Raw genomic sequence first — 25,274 nt, 5'->3', positions numbered from 1 at the left:
ACGGCATCTGTAGGAGGAGGCATTTCTCAAGGCTAGCGTTCTGAATTCACATGTGCACGTGCACAGAACAGACTTTGGTTTAAGAGGAGGGAAGGCGAGAGAGTACAGTGGAAACATGGAGCCTTTTTTTTTGTTAGCAGCAGCAGGTTTGTTGGTGGATGGATAGAACTATGGCGGACCCCTGGCATCACAGGACACTAGGGTGGCGTGTGGATGGGGATTTGGTTGGGCAGGCGAGGTGGAGTATCCATCAAGAGGCAAACTGTTGGGATGGAGGGTAGGTAAGGGTTTGGGGAGTTATTGGCCAATGTTAGCCTGTGCCCATGCCAGGCAGACCAGACGAGTGCTGCTCGATGAGGACCTGGCATTGGGCCGGACGCACCGGAGCCCCCCCATGACAGGTGGAGTCACGACTCTGGAAAAGAAAGAAAGACAAAATACAGAGTGTCAGTCTATCATTTATTCCTCCTTTTGTCCACTGATGATTGCTTCTGCATTGTTGTTGACCAATCATCTTGTTCACAATTTCTACTCCTGGACTTAGTAACATCGATATTGTTCAACACAGCTCTGGGGATCCAATTCAATCAAATAAAAAAACGAAGTGCCACGTTAACCCCAAAGCTTTTGAAAAACACACCCTAGTCTCTAGAACACCTTGAAGTAATATCCTTTTTGCTTGACGTGGTAACAATGTTTCGTTCAGTGGTAAAAAATCCAGGCTTGATTGACTAGAGCCCTGAGGCTTGTAATCTATCATGGGGTCAGAAATCACAGATGGATGAGATCTAGATCTCAGATCGAATAGTTGGATGAGCTTGTGACAACAGAGAGATGGGAGTGCGAGCATGATCGATCAATTCATCCTGAGATATCGGATGTCCTGAAGGTGTCAACTTTGTTTTAGAAACTGAGTTACAACTGGAGGCCAAACTACTGTGACGTCAATGCATGTGTCCTGGCAACCCATATCCTGCAGCTCTGATGTCATCGATGATTCAATTATAAGACTACGACCTCTATTTAGCCACCTCCTATCTGTTACAGGGATGAAAATAGCCAATAGAACCGTGGGCGAACAAAACGAATGGCCACATTGCGTGAGAGGTTAGCTTAGTGTTTGCTGTGCAGTGAATGAGTCAGTATGCCAATGTCTCAGCGCACCGGCCCTCCTACCTGAGGCACTAACTCCAGGGTGACTTCTACAGGACGAGTGACCCCCTCTTTGGGGATCCCGTTTTGTCCCAGCTGTCCCCGGTCCTCCCCTCTTGGAACAGACCAGCTGTACTGAGTCCCTTTACTGCAGAACAAACTGGGGACATTAATACATTTCAATATAACATGCATACAAGTCCACTGTAAAAAAAACACACACGGCTTCACAAATACAACTAACATGTAATGTACCAAAGTTGACGTTCACAATCTCACACTGACAAGATAAATCATAGGCGATCAGGATATATCTAAAGTTTACCTGGCCTTAAAAACCCAATCTTATAATGAAAGTACAGTACTAGAAGCAAAGCAACACCTAGTGGTTCCCAACAGGTAGGGCCCCTCCTTACCTGTGACGGTATCCAAACATGAGGAAGAGTACACAGAAGATGATGCAGGCCATGCCGATATGAATGCCCACCACTATACCACCCATCGAGCCCTCGCTCTCCTGTCTACAGGTACACTGGTTCTCCCCACCTGCAACCAAGAAACACATGATGAGTACATCCATACATTCATTAGCCCGCACAAATACAGAGCCAGAAACATTATGAGAAAACATATTCTATCCTTGTGGCAATGCCAAACACAAGTCTAACTAAGAGATTCACCCCCAAATAAACTTAAAGCAAAAAGGACAGAAGATTACCAAATAATTAATACTTGTCTTGAAAATAGTGTTTATTATGCAGTACTGACTCGACTCTAATATTTATTGGAAACTCACCACTGGTTTTGGCACTGCTGCCTTCTTCTGCCAGTGACACCAGCCTCTTGGAGCAGTCGCTCTCGCCGTTCCCGTTATAGGCCACTAGTTTGACTTCATACACCGCGCCGGTTTCTGCAAGAACAAGTCATAAGGCGACAGTGCCACATTATAAAATCCCTTCGACAATTTCGAAGGTCATATTTTTTTTAAATGGGGAGATATTGAACAAGTTTTATTGACTGCTTGCACGATATAAGCCAAGCTATTGATTGGGCGATTGAAAGAGATTGAATTTTGGGAACATGTCGTTTTTCACTCTTCCCTGGAATGTTCCTTTCCCCTAATGCCTCCCTCCCTAACCCACTTACAACTGTCTTTCCTCTCACTCTGTCATCTCTATCTTGATATCTCCAACATCCTCCCATGTCTCCCTCTTTTAATCTCTCAATATAGATTTAGTCATTGCTACAGTATGAGAAAGCTTATGCAATGCAACGATGCCGATCAGTAGTTGACACCAACCCATCCAGTAATTTTCCACTAGGTGGCTTTACATGTAACATCTCTTTTTTTTTTTTTACAGATCCAGCAAAACATGTCAGAAAAATAAACTAAAGGAACATTCGAAGGTCTCCTTTTCACATTTCGTGAAAGGATATTACGTTTATCTTCCATGCGCATGGTAATTAACTCGCTGTCTCATGATCATTCAAATATGGGGTAATTGTTATTCTCGGCACCACTACAACCTTTTAAATCCAGCACTGGCCTGAAGATAACCTCATTGGAAAATCAATATCACATTTCATCTTCTTCAGAATTTTCTGACATTCAGTTATAGGAATAAAACATGTGGCGGCAGTGCAGGAGTATAGGAGTATAGGAGTATAGGAGTATAGGAGTGATTCAAGGTCCACACATGAAAGATTGGACCCCAGATGGGTGGTTAAGAAGACTGCTATGAGGGGAAAGAAATGAAAACTGCTGTATTACACGAGGTGTAAGGTCAACGTATTTGAATGATGACAAAGTCTTTAAAAATTATTTTCAATTGTAACACTTTTTTATAATTTAATATATTATTATTTTATACCATCAAATATAATAAATGTAATCTCTCACTCTCTCTCACTCTCACTCTCTCTCTCTCTCTCTCTCTCTCTCACTCTCTCACTCTCACTCTCTCACTCACCAAGGCGGGAGATGGTGTGGGCATTGACGTGGCAAGGGAACTGAACTGGCCCCTGGAAGTCGGCATGGGGGACCCTGCGGTAGGTGAGCCTGAAGCCCTCTGCCTTGCCAGGCTTGCTGGGGAGCTCCCATAGCACCTGGACTGCAGTGGAGTTCACCACCTTGGTGAAGAAGGTAGGGGGAGAGGGCACTACAGGAGGACAGATGAAGATTAGAACATTGGATGTGAAAAATAGAAATGAATGAATGATTGAAAAGGTCAGCGGAAAGATAGAAAGACGATAGAGATGGTTAGAGAAGCAGTTTGAATGAGAGATTGTGTAGTAATTCAATTCATATAGAGAGAGAGAAAAAGAGAAGGGTGAGGATGAAATGATGATAGAACTCAAAGAGATAGTAAGACAGGGAGGAAAAACAAGGGAGTGTTTATCAGTGACCGTGGATGATTGGAATAGTATATGGGAAATGAAATAAGTGCACAGACGTGGAGAGAACAGATGAGAAAAGTGGGATGTGAGATGTAAAATTGATGAAATTACATAAAGAGGGGGAAGAGGCGATAAGCACCTTTGATCGATCACAGGTTGTAAATAACCAGGCAGACTATCAGACCGTAGAACCATTTAAAAAAAAATCTCAATCTTACCCCAGCCATATTCTAAATCTTATACTAGTCTAGCTACATCATCCTAAGCACTCTGCTGTCCGCTTTGTGCAATATACATGGAGCTACTGTATTTGGGGTAGGGGGAAGTACAGTTTGACATTTTCTCCCATAATATAATAGATGTTTAATTATTAGTAATGTAATATTATCTATGTTTAGGAATGCCTATAAATGTGAGTACATGTTTTCAAATGTTTGCAAATAATAAAATACTCATTTATTAATAGTATATGTACACTATAGGTATCATACACCGTTTATAAATGGTTATTGTTGAAAGTAATTATGAAGTGTAACTGATCGTAGCAATAGCATGTTCCTGGTGACTTACCGCCCCCTAGTGTTGTGGCCACCACAGTGCTGGACTGCTGGCTGGCACCCAGTGGGGAGTAGGCCTTGAGGTAGATGGAGTAGGTGGTGGCTGGCTCCAGGTTGGTGAAGTCATGCTGGAAGGTGGTTTTACTGACTGCCTCCTGCAGCTCTCTACTGTCTGGCTCTGGGGGGAACAACAAGCAAGTGTTATCATTAGGGTTAGGTTCCATTGCAGCAGGCACACTCAGTCAAGTGCAGCTACAGTGTTTAAAAGAAAACAAAATACTATCTCAATTGCTTAAACATCTGTCCTTAGTAAACATATCATTAGGCTGGCTTTCACCTGGCCAGGTATTTTACATCAGCACAATGGAGGAGAAGAGGCTAGCTTTGCTTTGAACGCTGACAGAGTATCACACAAAGACTCTCACTCACCGCTGATCTTGCGGATGTGGAGCACATAACCGATGATGCCGTCGGTGAACTCTACGGGCGGCTGGATCCAAGCGAGCTGCAGGGCGCTGGGGGAGAGGGCGGTGGCCGTGAGGCCCTGGGGGGAGTCGGGCAGATCCTTGGCCAGGGACACGGCCAGACGGGCGCTAGCCTGGTTGGTGCCGGCCATGTTCTCAGCGATGCACTGGTAGATGGCCTCGTCCTCCGAGGTGATGCGCGTCACGGCCAGGGTGCTGGACGATGGAGATTAAAGATGATTTTTTTCATCATTTATTTGAGTTAGGACATATTAAAACATTGGTATATTGGGTAAACAACAAGGGTTCGTTTCTAACAGATGGGTTGGTTGGTTGTATGAATATGCATTCAAACAAATATTCAGATATACAACGGAATTATTTGTGATTCAAAACATAATCAGGCAGCTAATGAATCCCATCCTCTCGTGTTCAGTGCAAATGCAGAACTTCAGCCTACTTAACAGAGAGATATGTCAGCCACTGTCGAACAGTGCCACCTTGAGGTGGAATATATGAACTGCTCTTCTGTAGGTCTGACCAGTCTTGATGAGAATGATATCATACCAGCACTAACTGATTTATATCAATTGAGAGAATGGGACCATGGTCCCAAAGCGTACACATCATTCAGTTAAATTGGTAATTCATAAATAATGTCTCGGATATGTCAAGGCAAAAACATTAAACACAGGATAATGGAAAGATCAACATTATTTAAAATTAGATTTTACACATATTTCACAATTTCTGATCATGGACTTTAGCCTAAATCAACTGCTAGTATGTGGGAATAACAAAATCATCTCTATTGCTGCCCAACAAAAGTAGTTTGTTTCTGCTTTCAGTGGACAACCTTGGTTCCAGAGAATCTGGATATTGATTTGGGGGTCTTTACGATTCCCCTTGGAAAAAAATCTACAGGAAACGCTGATTTTACAGATTTAGCGTCTATTGTCGACAAACGTTTTACTTGCAATGATTTTGATATGTGTTTGTTTTACATACTTAAGCTGAATGCACTGACTGTAGGCCTAATTCACAATAGATAAGACTAAATGACAAAAAAAACATACATGTAAACCCAGGGGTGTATTCATTATATAACCTGCTTACCGTTTAAGAACGGAAGCAAACACAACAAAACAAGAGTTTATATTGTACAAATTCAGGAAGGCCCCTCCCCGTTTCATTCAGTTTGCTTCCGTTTAAGAAATGTTTTGCAACAGAATCGGCGGAATGAATACACCTCTGGTGTACAGTACCTGTTGTTGTTGGTGAGCTTGACATTGTCACCGGGCATCAGGATCTTGCCATTCTTCAGCCAGATGAGGTGAGGCTCGGGGACGCCCTGGGCCACACAGGTGAACACAGCACTGCCTCCCGCTGGTTTTGAGACAGACTGCGGCCACTGCATGAACTCAGGGGGAGCTGGTGGGAAGAGAATTATGTAAATTCAGCAAAAAAAGAAATGTCCTCTCACTGTCAACTGTGCTTATTTTCAGCAAACTTAACGTGTAAATATTTGTATGAACTTAACAAGATTCAACAACTGAGACATAAACTGAACAAGTTCCACAGACATGGGACTAACAGAAATTGAATAATGTGTCCCTGAACAAAGGGGCAGGGGGTCAAAATCAAAATGAACAATCAGTATCTGGTGTGGCCACCAGCTGAATTAAATACTGCAGCGCATCTCCTCCTCAAGGACTGCATCAGATTTTCTGGTGTTACCCCACCAGAGATGTTACCCCACTCTTCCACCAAGGCACCTGCAAGTTCCCGGACATTTCTGGGGGGAATGGCCCCAGTCCTGTCTAGTCCAGCAACGGTGGGTTTGTGCCCATAGGTGACGTTGTTGCCGGTGATGTCTGGTGAGAACCTGCCTTACAACAAGCCTACAAGCCCTCAGTCCAGCCTCTCTCATCCTATTGCAGACAGTCTGAGAACTGATGGAGGGATTGTGTGTTCCTGGTGTAACTCGGGTAGTTGTTGTTGCCATCCTGTACCTGTCCTGTAGTTGCCATCCTGTACCTGTCCCGCAGGTGTGATGTTCTGATACCAATCCTGTGCAGGTGCTGTCACTGTCTCCTTTTAGCGCTGCCTTAGGAGTCTCACAGTACGGACATTGCAATTTATTGCCCTGGCCACATCTACAGTCCTCATGCTTCCTTGCAGCATTCCTAAGGCACGTTCACACAGATGAGCAGGGACCCTGGGCATCTTTCTTTTGGTGTTTTTCAGATTCAGTAGAAAGGCCTCTGTAGTGTCCTAAGTTTTCATAACTGTGACCTTAATTACCTACCGTCTGTAAGCTGTTAGTGACCGTTCCACAAGCATGGGAAACAGTGTTTAAACCCTTTACAATGAAGATCTGTGAAGTTGTTTGGATTTTTACAAATTATCTTTGAAAGACAGGGACATTTCTTTTTTTGCTGAGTTTATTTGTTGTAAGTGTATTGTGTATGTAAGTGTATTGATTCATCTTTGTATCAATTGCATTTGCTTGTGATACTATGTAACTTTGCATGAAAGTAAAATATAGGACTAGCACTTTCAAAAAGTCAAGAGGGGAGGTGGAGGATATGAGGAAAATGGGAGGAGGCCCATAAGAGAGGAGAAGAGAGGAGAGGAGACGAAAGGAGAGTAAGCAGGTTAGTGATTTGGAGTGATGAAAAGGTTGTTTGGAGAAAAGATAGGAAGAAGGCAGAAGAACAGTTGTACAAAAAAAGAGGAGGATGACAATAGAGGAAATATTTTGAGGGTGAAAGTAGAGAGAGGGAAAACGGCATTGATTAGAATGACAAGGCCTTTTGGGGGAGAGCATTGAGTTCTATGTGCTGTCAGTCTCATAATGAACTATAGAGGGCAGTACTGATCATGTTTTTGGGCAGCTGTACTATCATATAAAGGTGGTTATGATCATTGCAGTCCTTATAGTAAGGACCTTGAGAAGTGAATGTGATTTGATCCTATCTCTAGACCCTATAGTTTTATACAGTTTCCTCTAACTTGGTAGAAACACAGCTCTCAAATCTAACTATCTAAATACACAGTAGGTCCCTGAGTTTGTCCTGACCATGTGACCTGACCAGGAAACACTTTGTCCTTAGTTATTGTAGCCTATAGCATACTACCCACATTACATATACGTCAATGTGTATCAATACATACAAACATCTCTACATCTACCACAACAGATCGATAAAAACATTCCCAATGATTTCCCCTCCTCTTCCCGGAGCTTGAACTTAACACATGGAGAGCCTAGACTTCCAGAGGACAGCCTAGCCTAATCTAACCCTAACCCCAGTTCCCACTTCTCTATCCCCCTTTGACCCTGCCTGGCCCTCTGGTGTCCCCGGGACAGATGCAGGGTTCGTCGTCCCGCCTGACACCAGGCTCAATAGCAAACAATGGGACATGCATATATGTAGAGACCCCCAGCCCCTTTTCCCCTAAGCATCTAATTGATCTATTGACACTGACACCCCCTGAGCCCCTGTCCTTACCCCTCCCTGGCTGAGACCCAGAGAGACTGGGCCTGGGAAGAGAGAGAAACAGGGTCCAGTGGGAGGTAGAGAGGGAGGGAGGGAGGGAGAGTATGAGAGAAGACAGAGAGAGAGTGCGATAGAGAAGGGAGAAATATAGAGAAAGGGAGCGAAAGAGATGGAGAAAGAAAGAAAGAAAGAAAGAAAGGGAGAGAGATGGAGGTAGGGATGGAGAGATGAGGTTGTGAGTACTGGAGGGTGTGTGTGTGTGTGTGGGGGGGGGGGGGGGGGGGGGTCAAGGGTCATAGAGACACCCATTAAAATAGAAGACCATTAATCAATGGAGGCATAGATTTTATATTCCCCAAACTGCTTTCCCTCTGATGGGCCCCAATTTCTTTAAACATACGGACACCAATACAGATCCCCAGGATCTATAAAAGGCTTGGAGGGAGTTGTTGTTGAGCAATGGCCGTCAAAGTGTCTTTTGTCTTTTGCTTGTTTGTTTAATCGGTAAGAGGAATGTTGAGGGAGATGTGAGGACATAGAGAGACATTAAAAGAAATTGAATTGCAAGAGAACTCATGGAAGTTAATCTGAAGTTCACTTCAGCCTGTCTTGTAGCTAGCTGCCTGTTTGAGTTTGTCATTAAATCTAAGGCATTGCCAGCTGTAGCACTGAGCACTGTAGCATTTAGGTTAATGGCCTTCAAATATGTCTACACTATGTTTTTTCCATTATATTTCACACCGAATTCTCACAGAGCTCTAATGGATGATGTACAATAACTTGAAATTGAGAGTGACTATATCATGTCACTACTATGTCATGTCACTACTATATCATGTCACTAGCCTGATGATGTATCATTTAATTATTGGAGATGATAGCATGCACTGGTTTCAAACACCCAGCCTGCTGTTGTTCTGTGAAAGGGTTGAGTTTATGTTAGGAGAGATGATGACAGCAGGGAGGGACTAGTGAGGGATAAATATTGGGCCGATTGTTGGGAGGGGCGACTGGAATGGATGTCTGAAGCACAAAGGGGGTGTTTTTTGTGTGTGTGTGTCACGTGTGTATGTGTGGCGGTGAATGTGCGCGCATGTGTGTGTGTAACTGTGTCATCAGTCTACACCCAAATAGCCTTCTCTCGCCAAGACTCCAGGTACACTTCACACTTCAGCAAAACAAAATTGGTTTAAGTGGAATGTAGAAAAACTCATTTTCTCACTCTTTTTAATACATGGTCTGAACACCCAATAGAGGTGGAGCCAAGGAGAGAATTGCTGTCCATCCCTTCAGCTGATCAACTGTGTCTCTCCAGCTGAGATCTAACTGTCAGCTTCAGTGTCCATACATCAGGCCAATCCATAGCACGTATTGATCAATTAGACTTTTAGCAGAGTCTTAGACCTGACCTTGAGTTTCATCACCAGGGACATTCCTCATCACCTTCCTTGCTTTGTTTAGCTTTTTTGTCTTTTGTGGTAGGAGTATATTTTTGAAATATATCACGTAGGTTATGTTGTTACTAGTTATAGTTTCCTAGATAGTGTGAATCAGAGTTGTATAGAGATCCTTATACAGTATGACTTGAACATGGCCCTCGCCTCAGTTACTTCATATACATTGTGTGAAGTATATTTATCAAAAAGTAACTGATTTAGTTCTAACACAATTTATTTTGTAAATCGGGTTTTGGACTATGTTATACATGTTTACATAATGGACACAATTTGGTATGTTTCTAACATGTGTTTTATAGTCCGCTTACAAAGTATGACGGTGATGTTTTTAAGTTTCTACATTCTGATGTTTATTTTTTTCTAATCCATGCGGTGTGTTCTGTCACTGAAGTGACACATTCATGAAATAATGCCCTATTTCCAAATATGTATGTTCTACTTTCTGACATATATCCCGTTTGGTTCTGACACTCATATCTAACATGAGCAAGTCCCCCTCAGTAAGCTGACAGCTGTGGGATATGCATTTTAAAGCATTTCAACGATTCCAACCTTCTCCACATTTTTCATATCAAAATGTTCTACCCCAAAAAAAAGTCTATGGATGAGGGGATGGTTATAACTGGCGCTCCATTCAGAGAAAGCAGTCATCACACAATGGCCTGGCACCCTTTGTGTCCCCCCTCACTCGGTGTGTCCCCCTGAACTCTGTCCCCCACCTCCTGACCACCAGCTGTGACAAGAACAACTGCCCCCCCACCCCCACCCAAACACTGCAGTAACGAACGACAGGGGGTGGGGACTGGGGGAGTGGTCACCTTCCTCCCTCTTTGGGGATGCATCTGTCTTACCCTCCTCCACCCCCTTCTCTCTCTCCTTCCATATCTGTCCAGTCCGGTACAGTGTCCCGTCCTCTCTCCTCCCTGACTTTGACGATTTTCCTGTAGCAGGCCCTCCAGGACAGGGACAGGGGTAAGGGATGAGAGGTGATCCCTCCCCTCCCCTCCCACACACAATGACCATCTTCACCTTCTGCTCCTTTTTTCTCCCTCATTCTTTCTCTCCTCTCTCCCATTGTTCAAATCTCTGGCCTTGCATCTGTCCTGTCCTATCCTGGCTGTCCTCCTGTCCTGTCCATGACCATGACCATGACTGGTTCAAGAGCAGAAGGGAGAGGGAATTGGAGTGTCTGTCATGAGGACAGTGTGTGTGAAAGAGCAGACCTCTATGCCCTCCAATAACCTTTAAGCAGTGCATATGGCTAAGGGTTTCCAACTTTAAAGTAGGACTTTCAACTTGTGTGGAGTCTGACATCATAATAACAGCATGATATCTCAGGGTATTCCATATTATTCTATATTATCAGACTTGCCTTATTGGTAGAAATAGGGAACAAAAAATAGATGAATGAGCTAAAAATAGATGAATGAATTAGTCCCATGGTCATTGCTATTCTATATGATTTGTGCCTAACCAATATGTTTGTATTATTATTATTGGGTGCAGTATGGCAATTCTAAGTCCATACTATGGTGGTGGATTGTAGCTACAGTATCAAGTATCATAGAAAATATTGAGAGGACATTCTAGCTGAATATACCTCGAGTATCACACTTTGAAAGGGACTAAGATTTTAGGTCACTTTGGGCCTCCATTTGACATTGACAATGTCCATGGACCAATAATTTCACCCATTTCATGTGACCACCATCCTAAAAAGCTCTTTGTTCTTTTTTCTTTAACAAATAGAGAGAAATTAATTAATTAATTAATTAATACATTAAAGACCACCTCGTCCAGGGCCAATCCACTTGTGAAAGACTGATAGGGAGAACTATTGATTGACCAGGTCAAAGAGGCTGACACAACATGGATATGGGAGAGCCTTAACAGCTGGGTGCAAAGTAGAGTGATTTAAATGGAATACGGGGGTGAAGGGATATATGGATATCTAGGTTACATGACTAAGATGTAGGCCTACCTTCTTTTAGTTTTTTACTTTCTAAGTAATATTTTGCTAGCTTGGTATCAGGTAACATTTTGCTAGCTATAGGTTACATTTTGTTAGGTATTATGTAAGGTGTTGGTAGCTAGGGATTGTAACTGTTTGCTTACTACTAGCTATTGTAACTAAGCAAGCAAGCCTTGTCGAAACCAGAACGCCCATAAGGGCAAATCAAATCAAATCAAATCAAATTTTATTTGTCACATACACATGGTTAGCAGATGTTAATGCGAGTGTAGCGAAATGCTTGTGCTTCTAGTTCCGACAATGCAGTAATAACAAGTAATCTAACTAACAATTCCAAAACTACTGTCTTGTACACAGTGTAAGGGGATAAAGAATATGTACAGAAGGATATATGAATGAGTGATGGTACAGAGCAGGCAGGAGCCTATCTCCTGTTTCTGTAGCTTGAGGCAGCTTTATGTATAAGTACACCCCCTGGGCAGGACGCTAGCCTATCACGGGTATTGTCACTAGGTATTGTAATAAGTCCTTCAAAACAACTATATTTGGCTAAATCATTAAGGAAAAGCTAAATACATTGTAATATACTGATTGACTTTGAAAGTGCAAATGCATTATTAGATATATTACATCAACATCAATATATTGCATATACAGTATCAGTTACATATTCAGTGGCAATTATTGCTTCTAGAGAGGCAGGGGAGAAAACGCATGATTACATTCTGATATACAGTGCATTCGGAAAGTATTTAGATCCCTTGACTTTTTCCAGATTTTGTTTACGGTAAAGCCTTATTCTAAAATGTATTAAATTGTTTTTTTTCCCTCTGATAAATCTACACACAATACCCCATAATGACAAAGAAAAACTGTTTTTTTTTACGTTTTAGCAAATGTATTAAAAATGGAAAAATGAAATATCACATTTACGTAAGTATTCAATCCCTTTACTCCCTTTACTACTTTGTTGAAGCACCTTTGTCAGTCTCTGAGCTCTATGGACAATTCCTTCATGGCTTGGTTTTTGCTCTGACATGCACTGTCAACTGTGGGACCTTAAATAGACAGGTGTGTGCCTTTCCAAATCATGTCCAATCAATTGAATCTACCACAGGTGGACTCCAATTAAGTTGTAGAAACATCTCAAGGATGATCAATGGAACCAGGATGCACCTGAGCTCAATTTCGAGTCTCATAGTAAAGGGTCTGAATACTTATATAAATAAGCTATTTCAATGCATTTGCAAAAATTACAAAACAAACTGTTTTCACTTTGTCATTATGGGGTATTATGTGCAGATGAATGAGAATCCATTTTAATCCATTTTCTAATAAGGCTGTAATGTCACAAAATGTGAAAAAAGTCAAGGGGTTTGAATACTTTCCAAATGCACTGTAATCCTATCCATAGTTGTTTATGGTAGGGCAATTTTTTTCTTATTATGTTGTTGGTCACTCACATTACCCAGAGATGGTCCTTAGTATATTGGTCAACCCTTAGGATAGCCAATTAAAATGGGGGAGAGTGAAATATGAGGAGGGTGAACATATGGACAGTTCCTGGGTGATGGATGGGCCTGATGGATGAGGTATTGGTAGCAGTGGACACACACACACACACACACACACACACACACACAAGTCCAGCTGGAGACCAGTGTCAATGTTTAATTACAAGTGGGAACTCAGGGTCTCTCTCGCGCCAATAGTATCACCAAAAACGACCAACCCCCATCCCCACCTGCACCTCACCCCTCCCTTCAAAGCTCTAAGGGGGCCAAAGGTGAGGTGAAAGGGTGGAGCTTGGGTATCGACTCCTCTCTCCCAAACTCACCCATTTTCCTTCCCTTCCCTGGCAGAAGTCATGGCCAATACAGGTCATGTGATGGCATCAGCAAATCCCAATAGCCCAAAGCTCAAACCCTACACCCATACACCCCCACCCCCATCACCACCACCACACTTTCTGGACATGGACCCCCCCATCCCCTATCCTGCTCCTGTGATCACGTGTATCTGTCAGTGTCATGGTCAGTTGATGGTCATTTACTGACCCAGGATAAAGCTTTATCAATGTGATCAGCAGCACTGGGTTGAAACGATAGAACCATTGGCTAAGGCTCACTCTGTGACTTGTAAAGCTATTCTTGGAGGATATCACTTACTGTATAAATGCTTAATTAATAATTTAAACTTTACTTTGACTCAGGCTCTGCCTCTTAGTGAGGTGAGGCAGGTACAGTATTACCGTTTGCATACTATTGTGTTGACCTTAACTGTACTCTCCTGGCTCTGATATTTTATTTTCACATTGTCATGTTCAGCACAGTGCTAATAACATTGGTGGATGTGAAACTAGGCCAGCTCAGTACAACCTGGCTCGGGTTACTTCGGCATAGTAGTGTGAAAAGGGTTAGGAGGGAGCTCACCTTGCACCACCAGTCTTCCCAGTGCAGTACGCCTCATCCTGGTCCCGGGGCGGTTGGCGGCGCACACGTACACCCCTGAGTGCTGCAGCGACACGTCCGAGATCATCAGGTTTCCAGTGCCCAACACCTGGATGCCCTCCACCCCGATGGAGCGCCCATCTGGAGAGAGCACACACACACAAAGGAATAAGACATAGGCCAACCAACATAATACAAAAAAACACAGGGTTTAATGAAAATCAAGTTTGAAACCTTAAGTTTATAGGAGGGTTGGTTGTTTAGCAACAAAATCAACGCGTGCACAACTATGGGGCAAAACAGGTTTGGCTTAGATTGTTGACAACATGTAAACTAGATTTCATATCCAATGTTTATTAAAAACATAAAGTTGTACAATGAGCACTTGTTGTCTCAAATACAGCATTACAGTTGTTGGTTAGCTAGCTTTCACATTTTTGCCATGTTAGCACAGTCAAAACACCTCAAAACAAGATATGGTATCAAGAAGAAGATAAAACTAACTAAAACGAGCCACTTACGATTCCCTACACGGCAGTTTATTGTCATTGTTGCTAGCTATCTGGCCATCCACAATCACAACAACAACAGCCTTCTGCCCCATTGAAGGGGGCACATTGTTTTCGTGACGTTCTCAGCTCACTCACCTATAGAGCAATATAGTGCATAATACGCAGAATAGCTAATACAGAGATCAACTCATTGTTTAGCTACAGTCGTGGCTAAAAAATTTGAGAATGACACAAATATAAATTTTCACAAAGTCTGCTGCCTCAGTTTGTATGATGGCAATTTGCATATACTCCAAAATGTTATGAAGAGTGATCAGATGAATTGCAATTAATTGCAAAATCCCTCTTTGCCATGCAAATGAACTGAATCCCCCAAAACATTTCCACTGCATTTCAACCCTGCCACAAAAGGACCAGCTGACATCATGTCAGTGATTCTCTCGTTAACACAGGTGTGAGTGTTGAGGAGGACAAGGCTGGAGATCACTCTGTCATGCTAATTGAGTTCAAATAACAGCCTGGAAGCTTCAAAAGGAGGGTGGTGCTTGGAATCATTGTTCTTCCTCTGTCAACCATGATACCTGCAAGGAAACACGTGCCGTCATCATTGCTTTGAACAAAAAGGGCTTCACAGGCAAGGATATTGCTGCCAGTAAGATTGCACCTAAATCAACCATTTATCGGAGAGGAGAGCGGTTCAATTGTTGTGAAGAAGGCTTCAGGGCACCCAGGAAAGTCCAGCAAGCACCAGGACCGTCTCCTAAAGTTGATTCAGCTGCAGGATCGAGGCACCACCAGTACAGAGCTTTCTCAGGAATGGCAGCAGGCAGGTGTGAGTGCATCTGCACGCACAGTGAGGCAAAGACTTTTGGAAGATGGCCTGGTGTCAAGAAGGGCAGCAAAGAAGAATGTTTCCATTACATTTTTCTCTCCAGGAAAAACATCAGGGACAGACTGATATTCTGCAAGAGGTGCAGGGATTGGACTGCTGAGGACTGGGGTAAAGTCATTTTCTCTGATGAATCCCCTTTCCGATTGTTTAGGACATCTGGAAAAAAGCTTGTCTGGAGAAGACAAGGTGAGCGCTACCACCAATCCTGTGTCATGCCAACAGTAATGGTTGTTGATGTGTGGGTTTGCTTCTCAGCCAAGGGAGTGGGCTCTCCCACAATTTTGCCTAAGAACACAGCAATGAATAAAGAATGGTACCAACACATCCTCCGAGAGCAACTTCTCCCAACCATCCAGGAACTGTTTGGTGATGGACAATGCCTTTTCCAGCATGATGGAGCACCTTGCCATAAGGCAAAAGTGATAACTAAATGGCTCGGGGAACAAAACATCGATATTTTGGGTCCATGGCCAGGAAACTCCCCAGACCTTAATCCCAGTGAGAACTTGTGGTCAATCCTCAAGAGGCGGGTGGACAAACAAAACCCCACAAATTCTGACAAACTCCAAGCATTGATTATGCAAGAATGGGCTGCCATCATGTGGCCCAGAAGTTAATTGACAGCATGCCAGGGCGGATTGGAGAGGTCTTGAGAAAGAAGGGTCAACACTGCAAATATTGACTCTTTGCATCAACTTCATGTCATTGTCAATAAAAGCCTTTGGCACTTATGAAATGCTTGTAATTATACTTCAGTATTCCATGGTAAAATCTAACAAAAATATCTAAAGACACTGAGGCAGAAAACTTTGTGGAAATTAATATTTGTGTCATTCTCAAAACTTTTGGCCACGACTGTACTATCATTAACTCAGTGTGGTATAAATTAAGGCTAATGTATGCCATTCTGATTGTATGAGAACAGTTGTTACCCAGCCTGCTCCAGGACACAATGGGCCGGGGGTTCCCTGTGGCAATGCACTCCAAAATGGCTGTCTGGTGGACGGTGATGGTCAGATTCTGGGGCCCAGAGAGGATAACTGGCTCCTTGTAGATCCTGGAAGCCTCACCTGTAGAGAGGGAAAAAGGACATGAACAAAGAGAGAGAAGATAAGACACTACTGTTAAACAGGTTCGTCGGCTGAACCAGACCGACCATGTTCGGACTTTGGCTTTAGCCTATAGGGATTTTGTCAACATTTATGTGATTAGCATAAACGTGGCCAGTTTAATATTCTTTATAGTGTCCAAAACAACTAAAATATAGATTGAAAAGCTACGTGCACTATTGACAGGTCCCTCTAATTATATGATCTATACTGTAAGGGCTGGTTTCCCAGGAACAGATTAAGACTAGTCCTGAAATAAGATGCGCTATCAATGGAGAGTCGCCATTGAGCATGCTTTTTAGTCCAGGACAAGGCTTCATGTGAGTGGGGTCAGTACCACTCACCGGTTACATTGAGCACAGCCTCATGGCTGAAGCGTGTGTTGGCGATGTTGGAGGCCACACAACGGTACACCCCGGCATCAATCCGCCTCACACCAGTCACCTGGAGGATACCCATTGGCAGGAGAGTGTACCTGGACAAGGGAAGGGGGAAGGGGAGAGGGTTTAGAGAGGTGTGAGTGCACAGGTAGATGTGACATATAGTTCGGCTGAGAATTTTAAAGTTAGCTTCTTTTTCAAAATCTCTGTCTGCAGCATGGTAGCTACATCGCTAATGTAGCAATTTATCTTGCAGGGTGACACCAAGCGCCAAGTTCATTAGCAATCATCCCAAAATAATAACATTATGAACCGTGTGTGTCTGTGTGTGTGCATATGAGTGTATAGGCCTATATACACTGAGTGTCCAAAACATAAGAAACCCCTTCCTAATTTTGAGTTGCAGACCCTTTTGCCCTCAGAACTGCCTCAATTTGTCAGGTTTAGACTACAATGTGTTGAAAGCGTTCCACAGGGATGCTGGCACATGTTGACTCCGAAGCTTCCAACAGTTGTGTCAAGTTGGCTGGATGTTCTTTGGGAAACTGTTGAGCGTGGAAACCCCAGCAGTGTTGCAGTTCTTGACACACTCAACCCAGTGCACCTGGCACCTACTGCCATACCCCACTCAAAGGCACTTAAATCTTTTGTCTTGCCCATTCACCCACTGAATGGCACACATACACAATTCATGTCTTAACTGTCTTAAGGCTTAAAAAATCCTTCTTTAACCTGACTCCTCCCCTTCATCTACACTGATTGAAGTGGATTTAACAGGTGACATTAATAAGCTTTACCGTGGATTCACCTGGTCAGTCTATGTCATGGAAAGTTGTTCGTAAATGTTTTATACATTCAGTGTATTATGATGATGTTACCTGTTGTCGGTAGTAGTGAGTGGGGTTCTGTCCCTTTCCCAAGTGATGTTGGCCTCGGGCACACTATTGACCTGGCACTTGAAGCGAGCCACACCGCCATCGTCCACTGACATGGACTCTGGGTGTGTGTGGAACTTAGGGAGGGCTGAGGAAGAAAGAACAAAAGTTATATCTCCATTTAACATTTATTGACACGGGATATTCGAATTGAGAGAAAATCTCTCTTTTGCAAGAGGAGACCTGGTCCAAGATGAGCAGCAGAGCCTACAATATTATACAAAAATATATATCTATAAGATGTACATATAATTAATATGCACATGCACAACATATGAAAGTCGTTCATTCGGTCACGTGTGTGTGTGTGTGTGTGTGTGTGTGTGTGTGTGTGTGTGTGTGTGTGTGTGTGTGTGTGTGTGTGTGTGTGTGTGTGTGTGTGTGTGTGTGTGTGTGTGTGTGTGAGAGAAAGAGAGACAGCGAAGGGAGAGGGAGAGAGCGAGAGAGAGAGATGGGGGGGCTTTGGGATTTGTGTGTTGAACAATATGTGTAGGACAGTTTGTGTCTGTACAGAATGCACGTGTTTATCTTAAATCATGTCTGAACACAATGCTTTGTGTGCGTGTGTGTTTTGTGTGTGTCAGTACACTTAGTGGGGTGTACCATTCACCACCCACAATGTCACAAAGAAACACAAGAGATGAAAAAGTCTGAGGTGGTCTCAGGTTGCCAGATATGCAATTAAGGTGTTCTCAGCGTGGAGCATCATGTATAACAGTCTATAGATTCCGATGGGGTTTTGGGTTGCCAGGTATGTGACAATGGTGTTCGCAGTATGGAGAACAGAACAGACTCTCCTGTTTTGACAGAAGGGGGACTACATGTAGTGATCTCCTATAGATAAGACAAAAGCCAGTGTTTGGCCTCCACTGTTTTTATGACTTCTGAGTAAAGCAGGGACATATAAATAATGTCTGGTAAAATGACTGTAGCATTACACTGGAGTGAATGGGAGGACCTGGTAACATTCACTGCTGGTTCTCTCCTAAATCACATTCAGAAGGGAATATTATTGACTAATTGTGTGTTTGTGTAGCCAGGCTACACATTGAACATATTACTCATTGTAAAGCCCTGTTCACATTACCCATAAGCACTCCGTTACGAATTTCATGCATTTCAATGGGGACGTCCACAACGGAGGGAAAATGAAACGCCCCCTTGCGTTTGACGGCTCCGTTGCGAGCGAGACGTCGCATACTTTGACATTTTCCAAACTTTGCTTCGTCTTCAATCCAGCCAGAGTCCGTTGAAGAACAGAAAGTTACCAAACCACAGCAGATGGTGAAAATATTTGGTTTTCGGCGATGTCTTTCTGGGATAGCTAGAAACATATAAACCATTACCCATTATATTATATGACTGTTGCCTCCCGTTTAAGTTTATTGTGATTGTAATTATATTTTTTTAAATTATAATTATTAGGTGGAGGTCGCTAGCTACATTGAGGTCCTGAGTGCTCTGGAGCAGGTTTTCATCAAGGATCTCTCTGTACTTTGTTCCATTCATCTTTGCCTCGACTAGTCTCCCAGGCCCTGCCGCTGAAAATATCACCACAGCATGATGCTCCCACCACCATGTTTCACCGTAGGGATGGTGCCAGTTTACTTACAGACATGACGCTTGGCATTCAGGCCAAAGACTTCAATCTTGGTTTCATCAGACCAGAGAATATTGTTTCTCATGGTCTGAGAATCCTTTAGGTGCCTTTTGGCAAACTCCAAGCAGGCTGTCATGTGCTTTTTACTGAGGAGTGGATTCCTTCTGGCCACTCTACCATAAAGGCCTGATTGGTAGAGTCCTGCAGAGATGGTTGTCCTTCTGGAAGGTTGTCCCAACTCCACAGAGAAATTCTGGAGCTCTGTCATAGTGACCATCGGGTTCTTGGTCACCTCCCTGACAAAGTCCATTCTCCCCCGGTTGCTCAGTTTGGCCGGGCGGCCGGGCGAGTCGCCACCATTCTTCCATTTAAGAATGATGGAGTCCACTGTGCTCTTGGGGCCCTTCAATGCTTCAGACATTTTTTGGTACCCTTCCCCACAATCCTGTCTCGGAGCTCTACGGACAATTCCTTCGACCTCATGGCTTGGTTTTTGCTCTGACATGCTCTGTCAACTGTGGGACCTTTTTATATACAGGTGTGTGCCTTTCCAAATCATGTCCAATCAATTGAATTTACCACAGGTGGACTTCAATCAATTCGTAGAAACATCTAAAGGATGATCAATGGAAACAGGATGCACCTGAGCTCAATTTCGAGTTTCATAGCAAATGGTCTGACTTAAGATAGGTAATCTTTGCATTGATACAGTCTTTAAAATTAGTTATTTAGCTACTGTATTTCTAAGTGAAATTAGCACAAGTAGTGATTGGCTGGTGGAGAGCAACCATGCCAGAAAGAGTAAATTAACCATTTCCTTTAATACTCAATACTATCATGTCTTGTGTTGTGTATGGATAGATAGGTGAAGTGTTTTCGGTTTATTGTACTGTATGTGTATTGACTGTTATATATGCCCTCTACATAAGTGACTGTTACGTAGGTCACCATTACATAAATAACACTAGTGAAACATAAAACAGTATGTAAGGCAGGTGAACTCACATGCCAGCTGAACCCGGGCCTTGCGGCTGACCAGCATGCCAAAGCGGTTCTGAGCGGCGCAGTCGTATTCTCCAACATCTGTCTCACTTCCGACTCTGTCTAGTCGTTTCTGGAAGCTCTGGATGAAGAGGGTCCCATTGGGCAGCACTTGTACACGCTCCCCCACAACTACGGGCACCCCGTTCTTGCGCCACGTGATCGAGATGGAGCCCTCGCCCTCTACCCGGCAGTCCAGCATCAGCGGCCGATCCCGCACAGCGATGACGTCACTGGGCTCCAATAGGATCGCCAGCTCCTTGGCACCACATACATCTAGAAAGGGGCGTGAAGAAGATCATTGGCTGTTAAGGTTGAGAACATCAGTGTTGGTTCATTTTGTAGACTAGTACAGTGGGGGTGATGCTATTGCATGTGTCTAATCACCCACTATGAGTGAATTCACTAAGGAACTTAATGTTGGCTATATATAGTAGCTTACCTGTTCACCCGATCACTTTAAGATCAGTTAAGAGGACCAGTAAGGGAGATTGATACTCTGACCCTATGGGACAATCATTAAAGGAAAAACTTCAAACTGAATTTGTAAACTATACCTCACAGAACTTTGTACTGGGGCATTGAACATGTCATGGCGGGAGCCTTGCCTGTCTCTAATACATTCATACACCAAGATTCCTATCCCATTCCCTATGTATCTGTGTTTACAAGCAAAGTCTGAGACGCAACAACATAAAAGGGGACCGGAATAGAGATGGACAGCCACGTTCGTCAGGGGACGAACTCTTCCAACCCCAAAAACTGCCCTTGACACTCTACACTGGCCAACTGATTGATGGCTGTGTTAGTTCCGCGTCCAAAACACTTTTACTGAAACCGGCCACAATAATAGGGCTGAATGCCGGGGAGTCATTGAGCCAAAGAGGGCAGGAACAATGGCTGAGATGGAGGCAGAAGACTAGAGAGGGTTAGTGGGGTCAAGTTAGGAGAACTTCTATTGAACCAAGCGCAGACCGGCAACAATGGCGCAGTGACGACACTTACACTTGTTTTTACCCTACCTTCCGACAACCCCCTAGAAAGTCCCATCACCATAAACCTACACCCCCACCCCCTATGGGGGCCATCTGCCCCTCTTATGCCCCCCCCCTGCATCCCTGCCTCCCTTTCACCAAGGCTCCGGGGTGACTTTCCCATGCCACTGGATCACCCCATTCGCCTCTTGAAGTTGACCCCACCAACATGGCAAGTCTTCCCAAAAACCGCTGTCCCGCCCTGACCCCTTAAGATGGCCGTTCCCTTTCTCCCAGCTGTTGAAGTGGGGGAGGGAAAGGGAGTCAGAGAGTGACACACCCGAAAACCCTCAATGCCCCCTGCTCTTGAACTTGCATGATAACCCGCACCATCAAAATAATGGAGAACTTTTGCATAAGTTTATCTGAACTGAATAGTCATTTACACCATTAAAACTGTCTACACTGTATTTCTGATCAATTTGATGTTATTTAATGGACCAAAAAAAGGCTTTTCTTTCAAAAAACAAGGACATTTCTAAGTGACCCCAAACTGTTGAACGGGAGTGTAGCTCTCGCTACTTTGCACAGAAGGATACCTGTTTTCTAAGGGTACCTTGCCAAGCCTTAAAGAAAAAACACTTTTCATTAGTCCACTGTTGATAGAGCCAAACAAAAAAATGTGACACCAGCTGTCATGGTTTTCATTTTGCATCATCATGATGTTGTCGCCGGTGATACTTTGCTTCATGCAAAACCTTTTGGGACTGTATCAACAGTTAACTAATGAAACAAATACCAAACTATATATATATTTTTGGTTGTTGTATTCCACCCCTTTTTCTCCCCAATTTCGTGGTATCCAATTGGTAGTAGTTACAGTCTTGTCTCATCGCTGCAACTCCCGTACAGAGAGGCGAAGGTCAAGAGCCATGCGTCCTCCGAAACACAACCCAACCAAGCCGCACTGCTTCTTGACACAATGCCCATCCAACCCAGAAGCCAGCCGCACCAATGTGTCAGAGGAAACACCGTATACCTGGCGACCGTGTCAGCATGCACTGCGCCCGGCCCGCCACAGGAGTCGCTAGTGCGCAATGAGACAAGGATATCCCTGCCGGCCAAACCATCCCCTAACCTGGACAGCGCTGGGCCCCATGGGCCTCCCTGTTGCGGCCGGCTGCGACAGAGCCTGGACATGAATACAGAATCTCTAGTGGCACAGCTAGAACTGCAATGCAGTGCCTTAGACCACTGCTCCACTCGGGAGGCCCTCAAAATATAGTTTTTGAGTGGATTTTCCATTTAAGCTTCTACAGGCCCAAATTGGTAAGGTCAGGTTCCAAGTTCAGCTCAGAACAACATAATGTATCACATCCAGGCTGCATCACATCCGGACATGATTGGGAGACACATAGGGTAGCGCACAATTGGCACAGCATCGTCCGGGTGTGGCCAGGGTAGGCAGACATTGTAAATAAGAATTTGTTCTTAACTGACTTGCCTTGTTAAATAAATAAAAAATAAATACAACATATATGGTATTCACACTTTTCCCACATTTTGTTATGCTCCCGCATTAATTTAAAATGGACTAAATTGAGATGTTGTGTCACTGGCCGACACACAATACCCCATCATATCAAGGTGGAATTATGTTTTTAGAAATGTTTACAAATTAATAAAAAATTAAAAGCCGAAATGTCTTGAGTCAACAAGTATTCAACCCCTTTGTTATGGCAAGCCTAAATAAGTTCAGGAGTAGAAATGAGCTTAACAAGTCAAATAAGTTGCATGGACTCACTATGTGTGCAATAATAGTGTTTAACGTGATTTTTGAATGACTACATCATATCTGTACCCCACACATACAATTATCTGTAAGGTCCTTCAGTCGAGTAGGGAATTTCAAACACAAATTCAACTACAAAGACCAGGGAGGTTTTCCAATGCCTCGCAAAGAAGGGCACCTATTGGTAGATGGGTAAATGTAAAAACAGCAGACATTGAATATCCGTCTGAGCATGGTGATGTTATTAATTACACTTTCGATGGTGTATCAATACACCCAGTCACTACAAAGATACAGGCCTCCTTCCTAACTCAGTTGCCGAAGAAGAAGGAACCCGCTCAGGGATTTCACAATGAGGCCAATAGTAACTTTAAAACAGAGTTTAATGGCTGTGATAGGAGAAAACTGAGGATGGATCAACAACATTGTAGCTACTCCACAATACTAACCTACAGAAATTACTGAGTGAAAAGAAGGAAGCCTGTACATAATAAATTATTCCCAAACCTGCATTCTGTTTGCATTCTGTCCAACAATGATCAACAACCAACTTGACAAAGCTTGAAGAATTTTTTTAATACTAATGTTTAAACATTGTACAAAGCTCTTAGATAGTTACCCAGAAAGACTCACAGCTGTAATTGCTGCCAAAAGTGATTCTAACATGTATTTAATCAGAGGTGTGAATGCTTACGTAAATTTGATAATTCTGTATTTAATTTTCAATACATTTTCAAACATTTCAAAGAACATGTTTTCACAATGTCATTATGGGATATTGTGTGTAGATGGTGGTGAAAAAAATGTATCAATCCATTTTTATTTCAGGGTGTAACACGAAGAAATGTGGAATAAGTGAAGGGTAATGAATATTTTCTGAAGGCACTGTGTCAGTATAATGGACCAACATATTTTAGATATATGGCTTTCTAAACCCAGTTCAAATTGCTAGGCCACAGCCCAACTTTGCACTGAATAGCCACCATAATAATATGCATCTCTATACGCATCGACAAAGAGATTGATCAAGGGTCCCCTTCTTTTGTGTCCGGATAAACGTATTCACAATGCTCTAATCTGGGTGATGTGATGCCTTCAAGGCAGCAATGCAATCACTATGGCCACGGCTGCTACATATTGCTAGCTAGCGACAAGAAATTGGGTGCTAGATTAAGGCCTTTGAAGTTAGCCCACATGTGCTCTCTCTCTCTAAAACAGTCAAATGTTGACCCAACTATGCTACTTATCCATTATTACCACGTGGTCTGTTCTTATATGGATATGTGATGGAGTGCTCAAATTAGAGGATGAATTCAATTTCAGAGGTGGGGGGTCCGAAAATAGTTTTTGGGGGTTTTCCTGAGCAGCAGGGATCCCCCACTCTGTCCTCACCCTGGAGGCTGTGACCCTAATCCTTCAGGGGTCATGAGAGAGTTGGAGAAGAGTTTATGGAAGGGAGGAGGGGATGGAGGGATAGAGGGGACACTTGGATCCGGCCACCAGGTCTGTCACATTCACCCCCCCCCCCCCACTCGGTAACCAATGTCTCCTGGGCCGCTGGCCCTGAACTTTACAAGCTATTGTGACGTGGACCAGTGATCTTCTTAGCCAGGCACCCACACCCCAAAAAGAGAGGGAGAGAGAGTGAAAGGGGGTCCTGAGCGCCGGGATAAGGCAAACCTACGCAAATCCCCTCATTGATTGCGTTATGCTTTCCTCTAGCATTGCCTTCCCTGTCTCTCTCTATATCTGTTTGAGTGGCAGCCAGCTACGGCTAGACTATGACTGAAGAACCAGTATATTAAAACTGGGCCCTGGACCAACCTTCCACACAAAGTACTATAGGCTTTAATAAGGCAATAAACATTCTATTGAATGGACTTGGATGGAGTGGTTGGCTGAGAAACTCCTGCTTTACAGGGCTGTAACAGTGCAATGAAGTTTTGAGGCAAGGAGAGAAAATTTGGTCTCACATTCGTAATCAGGTGGCATATTTGATCAAAAAAATACACTGACTATTGGCCTTAGTGTTGTAATCAGTAGTGCATCAAATGTAGGCTGCACTTGTGCTGAAAATGTCTAAAAGT

The 25,274-nt window shown here is 43.5% G+C and overlaps 1 protein-coding gene across 1 annotated transcript; it reads right to left on the bottom strand.

Annotated features, from left to right (window-relative positions):
• Nucleotides 1-310: 310 nt before the first annotated feature.
• On the bottom strand, nt 311-25,179 carry LOC110489420 (immunoglobulin superfamily DCC subclass member 3-like). The gene is made up of 15 exons (XM_090228342.1): nt 25,161-25,179; nt 22,534-22,587; nt 20,386-20,697; nt 17,724-17,868; nt 16,810-16,940; nt 16,289-16,426; nt 13,935-14,093; nt 5,836-6,001; nt 4,536-4,786; nt 4,120-4,284; nt 3,123-3,311; nt 1,949-2,062; nt 1,569-1,698; nt 1,177-1,312; nt 311-415 (listed from the first exon to the last, which is right to left on the bottom strand). Exons 1-15 carry the CDS (start codon nt 25,177-25,179, stop codon nt 311-313), a joined length of 2,214 nt encoding a protein of 737 aa, XP_090084468.1.
• Nucleotides 25,180-25,274: the final 95 nt, after the last annotated feature.

This window comes from Oncorhynchus mykiss, chromosome 30 (assembly GCF_057628025.1).
Source record: "Oncorhynchus mykiss isolate SJ-2025 chromosome 30, ASM5762802v1, whole genome shotgun sequence".
NCBI classification, from domain to species: Eukaryota; Metazoa; Chordata; class Actinopteri; order Salmoniformes; family Salmonidae; genus Oncorhynchus; species Oncorhynchus mykiss.
This window is presented reverse-complemented; position numbering and strand designations above follow the sequence as displayed.